The sequence below is a fragment of the Acanthisitta chloris genome, unplaced genomic scaffold (genome assembly GCF_000695815.1).
Source record: "Acanthisitta chloris isolate BGI_N310 unplaced genomic scaffold, ASM69581v1 scaffold6687, whole genome shotgun sequence".
NCBI classification, from domain to species: domain Eukaryota; kingdom Metazoa; phylum Chordata; class Aves; order Passeriformes; family Acanthisittidae; genus Acanthisitta; species Acanthisitta chloris.
In genome coordinates, this window is record NW_008680829.1 from 7917 (window position 1) to 23771 (window position 15855).

The 15855-nt window shown below is 54.7% G+C and overlaps 1 protein-coding gene across 1 annotated transcript; it reads right to left on the reverse strand.

Annotated features, from left to right (window-relative positions):
• Positions 1-1380: 1380 nt before the first annotated feature.
• On the reverse strand, positions 1381-13637 carry TMEM63C (transmembrane protein 63C). The gene is made up of 22 exons (XM_009077861.1): positions 13440-13637; positions 13031-13110; positions 11835-11922; positions 8960-8997; positions 8400-8542; positions 8052-8103; positions 7511-7619; positions 7014-7087; positions 6835-6915; positions 6576-6696; positions 6339-6493; positions 5975-6097; positions 5322-5475; positions 4744-4850; positions 3837-3923; positions 3270-3335; positions 2989-3151; positions 2659-2764; positions 2303-2470; positions 1910-2025; positions 1675-1746; positions 1381-1593 (listed from the first exon to the last, which is right to left on the reverse strand). Exons 1-22 carry the CDS (start codon positions 13635-13637, stop codon positions 1381-1383), a joined length of 2514 nt encoding a protein of 837 aa, XP_009076109.1.
• Between the last annotated feature and the right edge of the window lie 2218 nt (positions 13638-15855).

Sequence of the window (15855 nt, forward strand, 5' to 3'; positions counted from 1 at the left end):
ACCATGCCCCCCTGCCACTGTGGCACCACTAATACTGAGCAGTGCCATGGCTGAGCATCTGCCTTCACACAGCAGCACTCCCCGTGCTGGCAGCCCTGGTGCCAGCAGAGCTGCATCGCCCTCACTTCCCTCCCTGCACCCGCCCCGGGATGGTGGCAACTCTGGTTGCTCTGAAGCTAGCAGGAGAATCAGGGACAAGGAAAATCAGTCCTGAGGCCAAAGCAGGGCTGAGCAAGGAGCCAGCACGTCCATGTGGGCTATGGTGGGAGAGGGGCTGAGCAGGGCAAGGATAAGCCCTCATCTCCAGGAGCCACCACAGCTGCTCTGGATGAGCTGGAAAACTCCAGGGATGCCTGGGCAGGAATTGGCGCATTTACAATGGCCACAGCAGGACTCACACTGGAGATGCAGTGTGGCTGCTGGGGGAGCATCCCACGGCTGCAGCATGTGGGTGAGGGCAGGCAGGATGTGCTGGACCAGGAAGACCTGAAGGTCGAGGTCCTGCCAGCTGCCACTGCCCCTTTCTGTTGCAACAGGACAGAGCCATGCTGGGTCCCATATCCAGCCCCAGGGACAGCATGAGCACGAAGGGGATGCTGCTGGGGGAGAGGAGTAACACGGAACTGCCCTTGCAGCCATTAAACACACTTGTCCCTTGACATCCCACTTCTCCCCACGAGCCCAAGGGCACAGGCACAGTGGAGTGGGATGGAGGAATGGGAGGTTGAGGAAGAGCTGGGCTTGCATTTGTTGCCTGCCTTGGGGCAGGTCTGCTGGGGCTCAGGCAGATATAGGAGCTTCCCTGGGCACTCACCTCCTCCACCAAAGCACATGCATGCCAGCAGTCCCTGCTTTAATGGGCAAAGCGAGGGCAGGCAGCAGCCTGCCTGGCCAGCAGCAGGGAAGGCAGTGGGACAGCTGCCCAAGCAGTGGGTGGGTGAGGTGGGATGCAAGGGTTAGGGGTGGCCATCCCCTGCCACTGAGGACCTGCAGGACAGTGTGGTGGCAGGCACATTCATCTGTGCTGTCTGGGCTACCTTCTCCTCACAGAGGGGCCAGGGCCTCCCTCTTGCCCCCAAAAGCATGACCTCTCAGAGAGACCCTCTCCCCATACTGCTGCCACTCCCTCTTCCCCACTACGGCCTGGAAGAGGCAGGGGAGGACAGGGGGACACTAAGGGGCTCAGCCAGTCCAGGCAGTGGGAAGGACCGGCAGAACCTCCTGCCACTTCCCATGCAATGGGGTCTTCCCCTCATGTCAGTCGTGTCATCCCCTGTCCTGGCAGCGAGGTGCCCCCACCAGTGCTGGGAAGGCTCCTTCCTGCCCCACGGCATGTCCTCTGCTCTCAGCATGGCTGGTCTTCACCCGCAGCAGGGATGCTCACTGGTAGCGAGCTTGGCTCTCCATCACGGGGCCACTCCTGTACTCGCCCTCCACTGTCTCCAGCTCTGTCTCAAAGCTCTGCAGCCCCCCATCCTCCCCGTCCTCTGCTGGCTCCAGGTGGTTGCCCATGGTGCCATAGGACTGATGTGCAGGGGATGCCGCCGGCGTCAGGCTCAGCTCAGGCTCCTGTAGGACTGTGGCCACAAAGAGCTGCCGCGGTGGGCAGTAGGTGGTCAGGACCCAGGGGAGCAAGGGCAGGTGGCCACAGCAGGGCTGGGGAGGGGTACTCACATTGGAGTTGGGGGTGGAGGAAACGCTGCTCCGCTCCACGTCATTGAAGGAGCCTTCAGACTGGTCAGACATCTGCGGAGAGGAAGGCCGGGAGGAAACGATGGTTTGGGGGTCCCAGCTTAGGCTGAGAGCAGCCAGGTGCTGCCTCAGACTCCTCACAGCAAGAGCACCACAGAGAAGTGAGGAGGGGATGCAGTGGGGTGAAGGAACAGAGTGGACAGCTGCTTGTGCTCACCTGGTAGCTGGAGGGTCTCCGCGGCTGCAGCTTCTTCAGGCAGAGGCCAAAGAAGGAGAAGATAATGCAGGAGAGGAGGACCACAAAGGTGAAGAGGGTGACAGGCCGGGTGGGACCTAGAACACAGAGACACTGGGGCAGCACATGAGCTTCCAAGAACCTGCTGCATGTCCCGCTGAGCCCCAGGCTGGCGCCTGCTTTGGGTCTTACCAGTTCTCAACCCCTTCCCAAAACAGTAGCTGTCAACTGCCTCATTTGCCAGGTCTCCATCACACCTTCCCCCTTCCCACCCTCCACGCCACACCTAACTCAAGGGTGACCAGTGGCTCATCACCCACAAGCATCAGAGGTGACCCTCAGCAGTGGCAGCACACAGTCCCAAGCTCTCCCTACCGAGGCGCAGGATGGAGAAGAAGAGCAGCCAGAACATGCAGAGGATGGGGGCCACCACGACCTGGCTGATGGCAGCGACGTGGAGGCGCTGGTTCAGCTTGGTGGGGATGTACACATAGTAAATGTTGTACCGGTCAACCATGTGCTTGAGCAGCATGTAGAGCAACCCTGGCAGGACAAGAGGGGCCATTTGAGGGGAGGGCAATGGGAACAGCAAGGTCACAGGCACAGCAGAGCAGGTGCCCAAGGGTGCCCTCCTATGCCACACAGGAAGGCTGCACTCCCGTGCTGCTGGTGGTGGCTGGGACTGGCTGTTCTTGGGGCAGCTGGAACCATGGGCATGGGATCATACTCACCAAAGGGGACGATGATGGGGCAGGTGATGCTGTAGGTCATGACGACAGAGAAGATGCAGCAGGTCCAGGCATACTCCAGTCCAAACTGGAACTGGTAGGCTTGGCTCTGTGGTACAACCAACAGTGTCATTACTGTCACTGGCACTGCAAAGGCTGCACTTGCCTCTGCACACTGGCCCACAGGACTGCCGTGCCCCCATTAGCCCCCAAGGGGCCTGAAGAAGTCCCCACAAGCATCCCCACAAGACCACGACAGCCTGAGTTTCCAGTGAGCACACCCCTGCTGTGCTGGGGGGTCACACAGGCTCAGAGGTGACCAGAGCCACATACCCGCTTGACATGGAGCCTCTCGGGCTCGGACTTGGCAAAGCAGAGACGAGCAGTGTAGACGAGGAGGCCGGGGATGCGCAGCAGCTCCATGGCCGTCCCAATCAGGCTGGAGGTGACCACGTAGTTGACGAAGAAAGCGCCGTTGTCTGGGAGGAAAACGCACCTGCCCCAGGGACACAGAGTGTGAGAGGATGCTCCGACAGGCAGCCGGGAGAGCTGCTGAGGGCTGACAACAGGGGCTCCCGCTTGCCTGGGAAAACTGGGAGCTCCCTGCTACTCACTGGAACTTGATTTCGGCCTCATCCAGAAAGTGGGTATCGAAAAGCCAGCGGAAAAACAGGTCCAGGCTGGAGTGGGGAGAAGAGGAGCAGCTCAGAAAGAGGGGGAGCTGCAGAGCAGTTTCCCCCCACCCTGAGTGGGCAAGACCCTCTAGATCCTACACTGCCAGAACAGTCCCTTCTGCCACATGAGACCACTGTGGTGTAGGCATTTGCCTCCTGGATGGCCAGGATTGCTGTAGCTGGAGCTATGCAGATACCTGACCAGGTCCTTTCAGGGTCTGCTGAAGGGCTGACCCCAAGCAGCAGCTGACCATCGCCAGCACCCTTGGGTCAGCTGTGACAGCCTGGCAAGCTGCTCCACACCCCTCTGCAGGGAAGCTTCCTGTCCATGCCCATCAGCGAGCAGCTTGGAACTGCTAAAAAGCAAGTGTTTTCCTCCCCAGAGACAGCTGTGCTTCAGTAGCAGTGGGCCCTCAGCCCTTCGGGTCTGGCTTGCAGGGATGGGAGGTGTGGGTGTGATCCTGGCAGCTGGGGAGCAGGAGAGCAGTGTGGCAGGGTGGTCTGTACCTGCTCAGGCCCAGCGAGGGCAGGATGATAACCATGAACACCAGGAAGAAGAAGCACTTGTGCATGGTAATCTGGTTTTCACTTGACCTGCAGAGAGGGGAGGCAAGAGAAGAACATTGCACTTCTCTGAGGCAGAGCAGCTGGTGGGGCAAGGGGCTGAGCTGTCTCACTCTTCACTAAGGAGCTACTCCCAGCCCCAGCAAGCCATATGCATTTGATATGTGCATCTATAGGCCTTGCAAAGCCTCTCCCAGGCCAGGGGGTGTCACCATGAGGAATCTGTTGTAGTGAAAGCTCTTGTCCTCCCAGCCTCTCACCTTCATCCTTGCCCTCTCCTACCATCCCTGTTGGTGTAGACACCCAACAAGAGGCAGATGAGTGTCTTGAACAGGTCCAGGAGCCCCTGTTTCCCCAGTAGAAGTAGAAGGAAAAGAGGTGGTGACAAAGCTCCTGCAAAGACTCATCAGACCAGGCACAGGGGTCGGGGCCAGTGGAGGGTCAAGACAGAGAGCACATTGTAGGAGCTTGGTAGTTTCCTCTGCTAGGAGACTCTGAGCATCCTGAACCCATAACTCAGCTTGGAGTGCTGGGAGCAAGTTTGGGATGTGCCACATGACCATGCCCTGCTGTTGCCAGTCCACCATCACACCATTCCTTTCACAAACTTCTTCCAACCCATCTTAAAATCATCTGCCTTTATCAGCAGCCTGGAAGCATTCAGGGTTATGGGAAGGAAATGGCTCCTTCGGGCATGGACTTGGGGCTCTTTCCATGGAGAGCAACACCCATGGGACTCTCTGGAGGTCTGCTACTCCACTGCCTGTCTCCCTGCAGGTTGGGTCCCCCTTCCACTGAGGCTCCTCCCATCTATGGCAGCCCGGGGGGACTGTGGGGCCAGCCCCATTACCTCGTCCAATGCGACTCGAAGAATGACGAGTAGTAGACAAGGAAGGGCAGGAAGACGGAGAAGGCCCAGAGCAGCAGCGTGGGGAAGAACTGGGTGATGATGGGGTTCTGCAGAAGGAGAGATGCCAGACATGCCCTCAGGAGCCCACCAGAGCACAGTCATGCTGGAAATAGCTCTGTGGGCCTCCTGGCACAGGATGGTGTGTGCAGCAGGTGGGCTGGGGTATTCCCTCCCTGAGCAGGAACATTTGTTTCAGGAATTAAGAGCCTGAGGCCAGCCAAAAGCACCACAGCCATGCTCCGAGCTCCAGTGCCCACCCAAAAGCTCACAGGCCAATGAGCAAGGAGACATGCTACTGGCAGCTCCTGATGTCTCTTGGAGCTCTTGCTCTTGCATGGACAGCGACCTGCCCTCCCCCATGGACACCAGCACCAAAGCTCAGGTTTGCACAGCTGCCCCAGGGCTCTGCCACTGGAAACACAACTAGAAGGGTATGAAGGGCAAGCAGAGGCATGACCACAGAGAAACCTGGAAATGGTGACCCTTTGGGAAAACTGGCATAGGGCCCCAAGAACTACCTTGAGAGTCTCCACAGGGTGTGTGACATTGAACATGTCCATAGTGTTGACAATGATGGCTGGCGTGGTGAGGAAGAAGAGAAGGACGAACAGGCAGATATTAAGGAGGATGAATCGTACCCACCAGGATGTGCCACGGACTGATAAATTCTCCCTGTGAGAGGAAAACATAACTTGGGCAAGATGTGGAGGAAAATCCATGTGTCCTGGGCCTCCCAGTATAGCTTCGCAAAGCTCTGCCTCCCACTACCTGCACCAACCATCCTGGCAGATATTTCTCTGAGTTCATCCTCTTCCCCTCCCCATGCTGCTGTGATGCCACCTGCAGAGTTCCCAGGACTAGAGAATGGCCACAGAGGAGGTCCATACCACTGGCAGGCTTTGGAGTCAGGCTGGAGAAATCGGAGTCTGGCAATCACACCAAACCTCACCTGGCTGAGCCCTGTCATCCTTGGGGAGATCATGCCGGTCACCCCTGCTAACTTCTGCTATGGCAACAGGAGGGATTGTCAGCCCCTGCCATCCTGGGAAAGTGTCCTACAGATACAGACACAGGTTCCCTACAGCTACATGGGTTCCCTATAGCTATGGGCATGGGCTCCCCCCTGTCTGCTTGCCCCCCTTCCTCCCTCCCTCCTGTCACGGGTGTTCACCAGATGATATCGCTGGGTGCAGGTGCATAGCAAACACCCCAGTGGTGTGACTTGACCACAGTGGTGACAGAGGACTGCTGGGGGTGCTTGCGGCAGTGGATGTGGCTGTAGTCCTTCAAAATCCTGCAGGAGGAGGGAGCCAGGAGTCAGGTCCAGACCAAGGGCTCAGGATCCCCTCGCTTCTTGTGAAACCCTTCCCGCAACCCCAACAGGGCAGCCATCTCTGCAGATGGCAGAGACACAGAGGAGACAGACCCATCGCCTGGCTTTGGCCGCAAAAGCTGGCGAGGTGTCCCAATTCCCCAGAAGTGGTGGCCACCAGACTGGGGGACATTCCCATGCCTGCTGCATGAAGGGCACTCACACAGCTGTCATCCGCTCATCCTGGAAGGTGACGAAGGCCATGTCAAGCCGCTTGAGTGTGATGCGGTTGCGTTCAGCATTGAATTCATCCGTGAGCTTCTCCTCTAGCTCCCCGTAGTACTGCTCAGCATCCACACCAGCCAGGACTCTGCCGTGCTCGGCAGGCTGGGGCACAGGCCATGCCCTGCCTTGCCCACAGGGGGGTGTGCTGCCTGCAGCCCTGCCTGCACCCTCCTACCTGCTCAAAGCCACAGAAGCGGCAGCAGAAGATGCGAGCGCAGGGATGGGTTTTGATCATGATCTTCCCCTCTTTCTGTGCCTTGGTGGTGAAGTAAAGCCGCCCCTTCATTGCCTTGCGCCTGCCAGGAAAGCCAATAGGGGATAAGGTCATTTGGGGAGGGGCAGACATACAAACACACACAGATTGGGTCCCTTGACATGGTGGGCAGGAGCAGTACATCCACCCACAGAGGCTATGTGGACATGCGTGCACTCACCTCTCCGCATCCAGCTTCATCAGCTTGCGCACGTCGAAGCAGAACTGGACATTGGTGACAGTGCAGCTGGGATAAGCCTCACTGCAGGCACAGGGACATGGTGGCACCAGGAGCCAGGAGACAGCCCCTGCCACCTGCCTGCCACCCACACAGCAAGGCTGTGGCACACTGTTACTCACTGGAAATGCTTGATGATAAGGGAAGGGTCTGTGATCTCCCTGGGGATGTGGGTTACCATCAGTGTCCGCGCAACCTGGGGGAAGAGAAGGGGCAGAGGGGGTGGGTGGGCAGGGGATCTGTAGGACATCTTGCTGCCACCCTACTCACCCATCAGTGAGCTGGGGCACCGACTGCCACTCAGGAGGCTAATCAGCACAGATCTCCTTAATGTCCACTCCCAAACCCTGGGGAGTGGGAGCCAAACGATGCCATATCCCAGAAAGATGATACAGCAGAGCTTCAGTCTCAAAAGGCAAGATAGCAAGAGAGAGACATTTGCATCCAGGACATAAGACTTTCTCCAGAAACCGGTGAAAACTAGCCATATCTTTCACTGCCTGCCCAGTCCCAGGCTATTTCTAAAGCCCTCTCTACCTACTGGGATGAGCATTTCTGCAAAGCACTGTTGTCCATTAGCACTGACCAAGGCAGAGCTGGAGAAGGGGTGGTTGCTCACCTTCTCATTCTCTCTGTATTCCAGGTGGACGGAGTGGTGAGCCATGCAAAGGACAGTGAGGATGAAATAGATGAGGGCAAAGATGCTGTGCAGCCAGAGGAGACGGTCCCTGGAAGAGGGGAAGAGGGGATCAGTGAATGCTGTGGTGAGCACATGGCATGGGGACCAGCCTAGTGCTCAGCATCTTGCCCATGGCCATCCCCTTCACCCAGTGTGACCTCCCCATGCCAGCTGTTGGACCCCCCACCCCAGGGACTAGAGGGGCAGCACCCAGAGTGTTGGCTGAGATATTACAGAAATGAGGCCATGCAGCACCCCCAAGAGCACTTCTGCCACCAGTGGGGTGCAGCAAGCAGTGTCAGTGTGCTGGCTGCCGTGACTGCACAGAGAGACATGGGGGCTACTGTGAGCGGCGTGCAGCTCACGTGGACTTGTCCCTGTCCCCAGCATAGGGCTGTGGCGAGTGCTGTGCCTGGGTGCTCCCTGCAGTGCCCACCACAGTGGTAGCACCCACAGTCCCCCTGCACATGGGAGCACCTACTGTGTTGGGATGTTGGCGATGGTTGTCCGGCCAAAGTGGGTGGGATTGTGTCCTGCAGAGGAAGAGGAGAAGCAGAAAGTTAAGGAAACCCAGTGCAGTGTGTGTATCTGTGTTTGCAGTTAGTGGCTCTAGTCTTTCTTCACTCCTTTCCTATGTCCTGGGCATCTGCCAAGCCCCCACCGCCCTGAATGTTCCTCTGCCCCACAGCTGATGCAGGGTTCCTGCTCACATGGGGGGTCCTGACAGAGAGGTTCTTCCGCCCTCTGCCCCAGAGGCACAGTGCTTGCCCCAAGGCTGCGAAGCCTGTACAGCACTCCTGAGCCATCCCATGACTAGTGAAGCACCTACCCATGAGGTCTCCAGAGAAGTTGACAGGTAGGATGACAGCCACAGAGAGCACACAGACCAGCATCAGCAGGACCAGGAGGTGTCGCTGGAAGGAGAGGTAGGTGGTGGCATCGATCCCACACTTGCTCTGAATCTCCTCGTCCCTAGGGAGAGGCGGGTGAGGGTGAGTGCTGGTGGTTCCTCCCACAACCTCCCATCATGAGGATGCTGGCTGCTCCGGCCTCCCACAATCTACACCAACTCATGGCATCGTGCCTGTGGCACAAAGGATTTGGGCACAGAGGGAATGAGGGGCACAAACAGCCCTCCAACTGCCATCCCATTATGGGACTGCTTCCTACCAGAAGAGGCTGAAGCCCTTTTCTTTGGGATAGGATCTAGGGGCTAGGAGAAAATGCAGAGGTGAGCCCTCTGCTCTTTCTTCAGGGTGGATGCTTTAAGAGGGCTCTCCTGCCACTGGTGCCAGCAGCTCTGGGTGATGGGCCACCACTTGTGGGCACCAACTCTCCAGGGGTGGTCAGCAGTGGGGCATGGCCATAATAACAAGGACACACACTTACTTCATCTGGTAGATAGAAATGAGCCAGGAGCAGAATCCCTAGAAGGGAAAAGAGTCAGGATGAGACAAGGGCAACCACCCCCACCTCCCCAGTGAGGAGCTGGGGCACAACATCTGCTGGGGACACACACACAGAGGTGGTGCAGTGCCTATGGCCAGGGGGCTGAGCAAACGGGGGCAGTGTCTAGGAGATGCTCAGCCCAGTGGCCACGGCAGCTGCCTCGGGCGGAACATCTCTGTAACAGCCTCTTGGCTTTCAGTAGCTCCTTCCTCTGCCCCTTCCCTGACAATCTCTAACATGTAATGCACTTTTTTGACCACTACCAAGTGCTGAGCCAGCATTGCTGCAGAGTGATATAGGACAACCAAAGTTCATGTGTAATAGCTCATTCCCTGTCACTGTGTATGAAAAATTAGGGGGTTTCCCTCCTATGCATTATTTTATGTTGTAATAAAACCAGAGTTCATGCAAGTTCAGAGTCCCTCTGCAGTCCTCCTATAAAACCTCTGGCAGATTTCCTGCTCCTGATGTGCAAAGAAAAATCCAGTATTACTTTGAAGGGTTGTGGTGATCAGGAGAGATGCCTGAGAACTGCAAGCAAGTAAATGTCACTGGTCTCAAAAGGAGCAATAAGAAGGACTCAGGGAACTAGTGGCCAGTCATACTCACCTCAATTCGTGAAAAGGTGACAAGAGTACCTCATTCTGGAGGCAATCTCTATCCACATGGAAGACAAGAAGGTGATCAGGAATTGTCAGCATGGATTCACTAAAGGCAGATCATGCTCATCCAATCTGATAACCTTCTACGAGGAAACAACTACCTGGATGGATGAGGGGAGAGCAGTAGATATTGTCTACCTCATCTTCAGCAAGTCTTTCGACACGTCACTCACAATATCCTCACAGGCAAACTCAGGAAAGCTTAGACTGAATGAGTGGATAGTGAGGTGGATTCAGAATGGGCGGAATGGCAGATCCCAGAGGATCATAATCAGTGGTGCAGAGTCTAGTTGGAGGCACTAGTTGTGTCCCCCAAGGGTGAATACTGGGCTCAGTACTGTTTACCCTATTCATCAGTAACTTGTATGAATGGACAAAGTGCCTTCTCAGCAGGTTCACTGGCGACACAAAGCTGGGAGGAACTGCTGATACCCCAGAGTGCTATGCAGCCCTTCAGAAGGACCTCAACAGGTTGAAGAGATGGGCAGAGAAGAACTGTCTGAAATTCAACAAAGGCAAATGCAGAGGCCCGCACCTGGGGAATAATAACCCCATGCACCTGTACAAGCTGAGGGGTGACTTGCTGAGAAGCAGCCCTGCAGAGAAGGACCTGGGGGTCCTGGTGGACAGCAAGCTGTCCATGAGCCAGCAGTGTGCCCTTGTGGCCAAGAAGACCAGTGGTATCCTGGGATGCATTAGGAAAACAATTGCCAGCACGTCACGGGAGGTGATCCTGCCTCTCTACTCACACCTGGTGAAGCTGCACCTGAAATAGTGTCCAGTTCTGGGCTCCTCGGCTCAAGAGAGACATGGAGCTCCTGGAGTCTGGCAGAGTAGTACAAAGATGATTAAGGAACTGGAGCATCTCTCATGCAAAGAAAGGCTGAGGGAGCTGAGCCTGTTCAATTTGAGAAGAGATGACTGAGACGGGACCTCATGGATGTATATATGTATCTGAAGGGAGAGTCTCAAGAGGATGGAGCCAGGCTCTCCTTGGTGATGCCAAGCAATAGGGTAAGAGGCAATGAGCAGAAACTCATGCACAGGAAACCCCTCATGCACCAAACATGAGGAAGAACTTCTTTACTGTGCGGGTGACTGTGAACTGGAACAGATTGTCTAGACAGGCTGTGGAGCCTCCCTCACTGGAGATATTCAAGAACCGTCTGGATGAAATTCTGTGCCACATGCTCTAGGATGACCCTGCTTGAGCAGGGAGGTTGGACCAGATGAATCACTGTGGTCCCTTTCAACTTTACCCTTTCTGTGATTTTGTGATTCTGTACTTGCTTTTATGCTATCTATAAATTTCTGCTCAAAACTGCTCTTTTCCTGTTAGTGTATTTTACATCTAACCTGGCAGAGTTTCCTCATTTGTGAACAGTTTGACTTTTAAAATGATGTCTTCTTGCTTCTAATAATCTCCCTTAATCTGCTCTTTAGCATGCTGGCTTTTCCTGTGGTCTTTCTCATGTCTTTTTTTGATGAGCAATATACATTTGCCTGGAGCATCTGGTACAGAGCCTTTAAACAGGTCTCCTGACACCTGCAAGGATTCTGGCTTTTTACCTTTCCTGCCTATTTTTTTTAATAAGTCATATCATTTTTTTCATAGTCACATCACTGACTGATTTTCGAGCTTTTACTGCCAAAAAAGAAAACAAAACAGGCAGCAAAACGTGTCCATCTGTGTTTGCTTCCAGCAAAACCTGGTTTGTGCCTGGTGTGGTAGACAGAAACAAAAGATTAAAGCCCCCACAGCCCACAACGTTGGCAGGGGCAAAGGTGTGGTCCATGGGACTCTGACGGACAAGAAAGGTCCCTGCATGCATGCAGCAAGGCTCTGGCCATGTATCTAACTAGGTTCCTGCAGCTGCAAGAACAGCAGTGCAGCTGGGAGATGCTTGCCCTGATGGAGCATCCCCTCCAAACTGCCATTCCAGACAAATGCCTCAACAGAATCCAGGACAAAGAAACCCTCCAGCTTTCCTAGGAATTGCCCACTGCGGAAGGGTGTTGAGCAGGAAACCCTGGGCTGGAAGGTTTAATTTCTCCCATTCAACTTATGACCTGGATTTCTGATAAAAAGCAGGACAGGCTGGGCCAGGATGAGCCCGGCCCAGGCTCCCACTACCATGGCCACTGACACTCACCACATCCTTGTTGTCGGCATCCAGAGGGCTGCTCTCTGATGGGGACTTCTCCTTCTCACTCTGCTCTCCGTAGAAAAGTGATGTCAGACTTTGCAGTGAGGAGCGGAGGGGTGAGGCAGAAGAAAAGTAGCATACAGGAGAGGATAAGCACTCTTGGAGAAGTCTCTCCTAGGAGAGCAGCCCAGGATATGCCTCCCCCCACCCCCCATCCTGCACTGGGGCTGGACCAGTGACTACCACTGGGCTTGGGAGAGAGGTGTTGCGTCTTGCTGTCTCTGTGCTGACAAGTCTCCACAGCTTCTCTGTGGCCCTGACCTGTGATGGAGTGGCTCATGGAGAATTGGCCCTAGCTACATGACAAGGGACTGCCAAATCAGATGTTTTCTGCTCCACTGTCTTCATACCTTTCAAATGGTTTTACAGTACAAAGGAATGTAAACAGAGGTTGCATTTTAAGTCTTGACTGCCCTTTGATCTCTGTGGTGAAGGGAAACTTCACCTGTCCATTGCCAGACTCAGCTCCAGAGCCTGAGGCCAAGAGGAGCTAGAGAGGGGAGAAGGCAGGAGGGCCTTTAACAGAGTTTGCTCTTGAGGGCTGCCCAGCCTTGCAGAGACCCCTCCTGTGTGCACCTGCCTGTGCAAAGAAATATGCTTTGCTGCCCAGGGTGAGCCGTGCTCTGGCAAGCAGGCAGTTGCAGGCAGCACAGCCCACCTGGCAATCTGGTCTGGGCTCTGCTTTCACCAGAACACTGCTAGTTTTTATGGGACTCTGCACCTAGCTCAAATGGTGCGCCAAGCAAGTTGCTTTGGTGACATGAGGAATGGTGTTGTTGCTGTGTGTCTCCCTCTGCCCTCTTTGTCAGCCAGTCCTGTTCACCCCAAGAGAGTGGCAGGAAAGGAGGCAGTCACTCTGTCCCTACTCAAAAGCAGCTCTTGGGCCTCTGTCCTTCCCAGGACAGTGCCCTCAATGGCACCAAATGGTGCCTGAAAGTGGGAATGAAAGCCAGCCCAGGCTTTCCCTCTCCCTGCAGCAGATGGTGCCCGTGTCTCCATGGGCAAGGGCAACCAGGCTATTCCCAGTGGGAGAGAGGGACAGGAATGCTTGCTGAACTTTGTGTGCCACCCTGCAGGTGCTCCTTCCAGCTCTCTTGAAAAGAATGGAGTCATCACCCACAGTGGCTTTGCATCCTCCTCACCTATCATTGTCCATCAGCAGTGCCAGGCGTCCATAGTCCCAAGCTGCTTTCCGAAGACAAGAGAAGACCAGAAGGAGAAGCTGGAAGAAGAAGAAAGGTAAGTGAAGGGTTTTGCTGCAGGGTCTCACCCTATGGGGTCTTCTCACATCCCTTCTTTCTGTTTACTCACTCAAGCTCATGCAAAACTCTTGCCTCAAGCCAAACTGTTCCTGCTCCATAATCTCGCTACTGCTGCCCAAGTGCCACTTGTTGCCCACCATGATGTGGGCAAAGCCCTCAGTCCTCTGTCCTCACCCCTGTTCCCCCAATCAGCCAGGTGCACTGGTGCACAGGCTGCACTTGTGTGTGGCTGTCAGCACACTCGGGGGCTGCAGTGCCTATGGAAAGGGCACCCTGCCAGCCTGCTCACCAGCCAGAGGATGAAGTTGATGGCGAGCACGGTGGGCACACCTCCGAACGGCAGCCCTTCCAGGACAGTGCTGCGGGAGCGGGCGCTGAAGCATTGCTCCTGCGTGCTGTTTGCCAGGGCATCCAGGAAGATGAGTTCATCCAGTGAGGTGGGGCTGGCACCATCAGGTGCTGGCTCCACTGAGTACATGCTCTCCATCGGCGCCGCTGTGGAGTGTCACCCTGCAACACAGAGGCAGAGGTGTGGATGGAGAAGCCTTTGCTTGAAAATGGGCCATGGCTCTTTCAGGTCTCCTCCAGCAAGGTCTGAGAAGCTCACTAAGGGTAGGGAGGGGAGAGGACTGGTTGGTGACCTTGGAGTCCCAGTCTCTCCAAGGGACAAGCTGTGGGACACAGGGCAGGAGGTGTTGCTGAAGAAATCTCACAGCTACCTCATGCTCTTACCCCAGCCCATTAAACCCATGCTATCTGGTTGCCTTTGTCATACCTGAGGCAGGTCTCTCACCACCTCTGCCTCTCAGCCCTGGAAGCTGGGTGAGTCATGGCCATGGTCAGCAAGCAGGAGCAAGGAGTCAGAGCATTTGCTTGAATTTCTGAGGAAAAAGAGCAATGATGATGTTAACAACTGGGCTGCTGGGGTTGCACTTGCTTCTTTCTCCACAGCCAGATATCTACTGCCTGTGGAATATCCCTAAACCCTCCTCTTCCTCCAGCATCATGATCTGTGTGACTCAGAAGTCATGGGACATCCCTTTCATCATGGGACATCATCTTTCATCTTTCTACCTGAGCAGAATTTCTCCTTCCAAGATATCTTGCTATCTGCAGAAGAATCAACTTCTCAAAATTCTGAATGTCAGGCTTCCTCCCACCTTCCCCAGGAGCTGATACCACAGCCAGCTAATACCATTGCCAGTGAGACTACAGTCCTCACTGGCAAGAGACAAAGGCCATTAATGGCCAAGACTGGGGCTTGTTTCTAAAACCTTCCCTACCACCATGCTTTAGGTAGGAGAGGATCCCCTCCAAACCTGCAGTGCCTGGGACCCCTGGGAACAAGCACCCTACAGCAACCAGCATGGCTGTTACTCATGGGGATGCCACAGACCTGTGTGCCAGGACAGTCCTGAAAGGCTGCTACACCTACCAGAGGGACGAGAGGAGAGAGAACCAGCACAGCAAACACTAACAAACATGGCATGGGGACAACGGGGACAGAGTCTCTAGTCCTCATGTGTCTGTCATGCCTCTGTGCCTCGGAATCCCCATCGGCATCTTTAGCCAGCTGCTTCTGGTGCCTGCAGAGCTGTGTGGCCTTCAGAGAACAGCTATGACTGTGGTGAGACCAACCACAGTCTTTGGAGGCCTTGAGCAGCCAAATATAATTCTGAAGTTAGCCTGGTCCTGAGCAAGGGCTTTTATTGGATGACTTCCAAGGAGGCCCTTCCAACTGCAATTATGTTACATCCCTATTCTCAGGAACTTGTGCTCTTCACAAGAACACCTTCTGGCCTGTCTGAAGTTTATAAGGAGCTATATAAATGCTTTGTCCTGCAGACATGCTGAGCACAGTATATTGTGGCCAGTGCAAAGGTCACGTGAAAACCCAGCATGATTTATTAACATGTACTCCTGTGAGCTTTGCATTCAAGCCACTGAGCATTTGTTTCTCTCCTTCCTTTTTATCTATATTCCAGCCACAACTGGGACACTGCTGCAGCCCCTGCAGTCATCCAGCAACAGATGATCCCTGCTGGGGGATGCTCAAAGCCCACACGGACAGGATGGAGGAAAAGAAGGAGGACCCAGGGTTTGATTAAGCAATGGAGGAGGATGCAAACAAAGATAGTGCCTCCAGGGGCCTGGAGATGCAAAGTGTTTATGGCAGCTTTTTCCATCAAGATCAAACAGGAACAACTCTTCTTCAACACCAAAGGAAACCTGATTGAGAGGTCCTGGGGGAGCACAGAGACAGCACACACAAAATGTCTTAGCTTGGAAAGGGGATCTTCCTGAGCTCTACACAGATTTCCTTTTGTTGGGCAACATTTACTTCTGCTGTGTCAATGTGACAGATGGGAGACTACAGTAGCACGTGATTTTACATGCACTGCTGTAGCCTCAGCCTCTCTCTCTTATACCATGCAGTTTACTGCTTGAGGAGATTAGTCCTGTCCTAAAGCTCCTGAGGAGCCCAGACATCCCCATGACATGCCTGAGCAGAGTGGGTATGACGAGAGCTCTGGGGCAGAAGCTGACACAGTCTATGTGCCCAAGAGACTGACTCTCTTTGACCTCCTCATCCAAGGAAAGAAAAGGCTGAGGAGGAGGGAAGTTTTCAAATACAAGAGTTGACCAAAATAAAAAAAAACAAAAACGGCTCTGACAGTCTGAACACTGGCAATTCCCAGCAGATT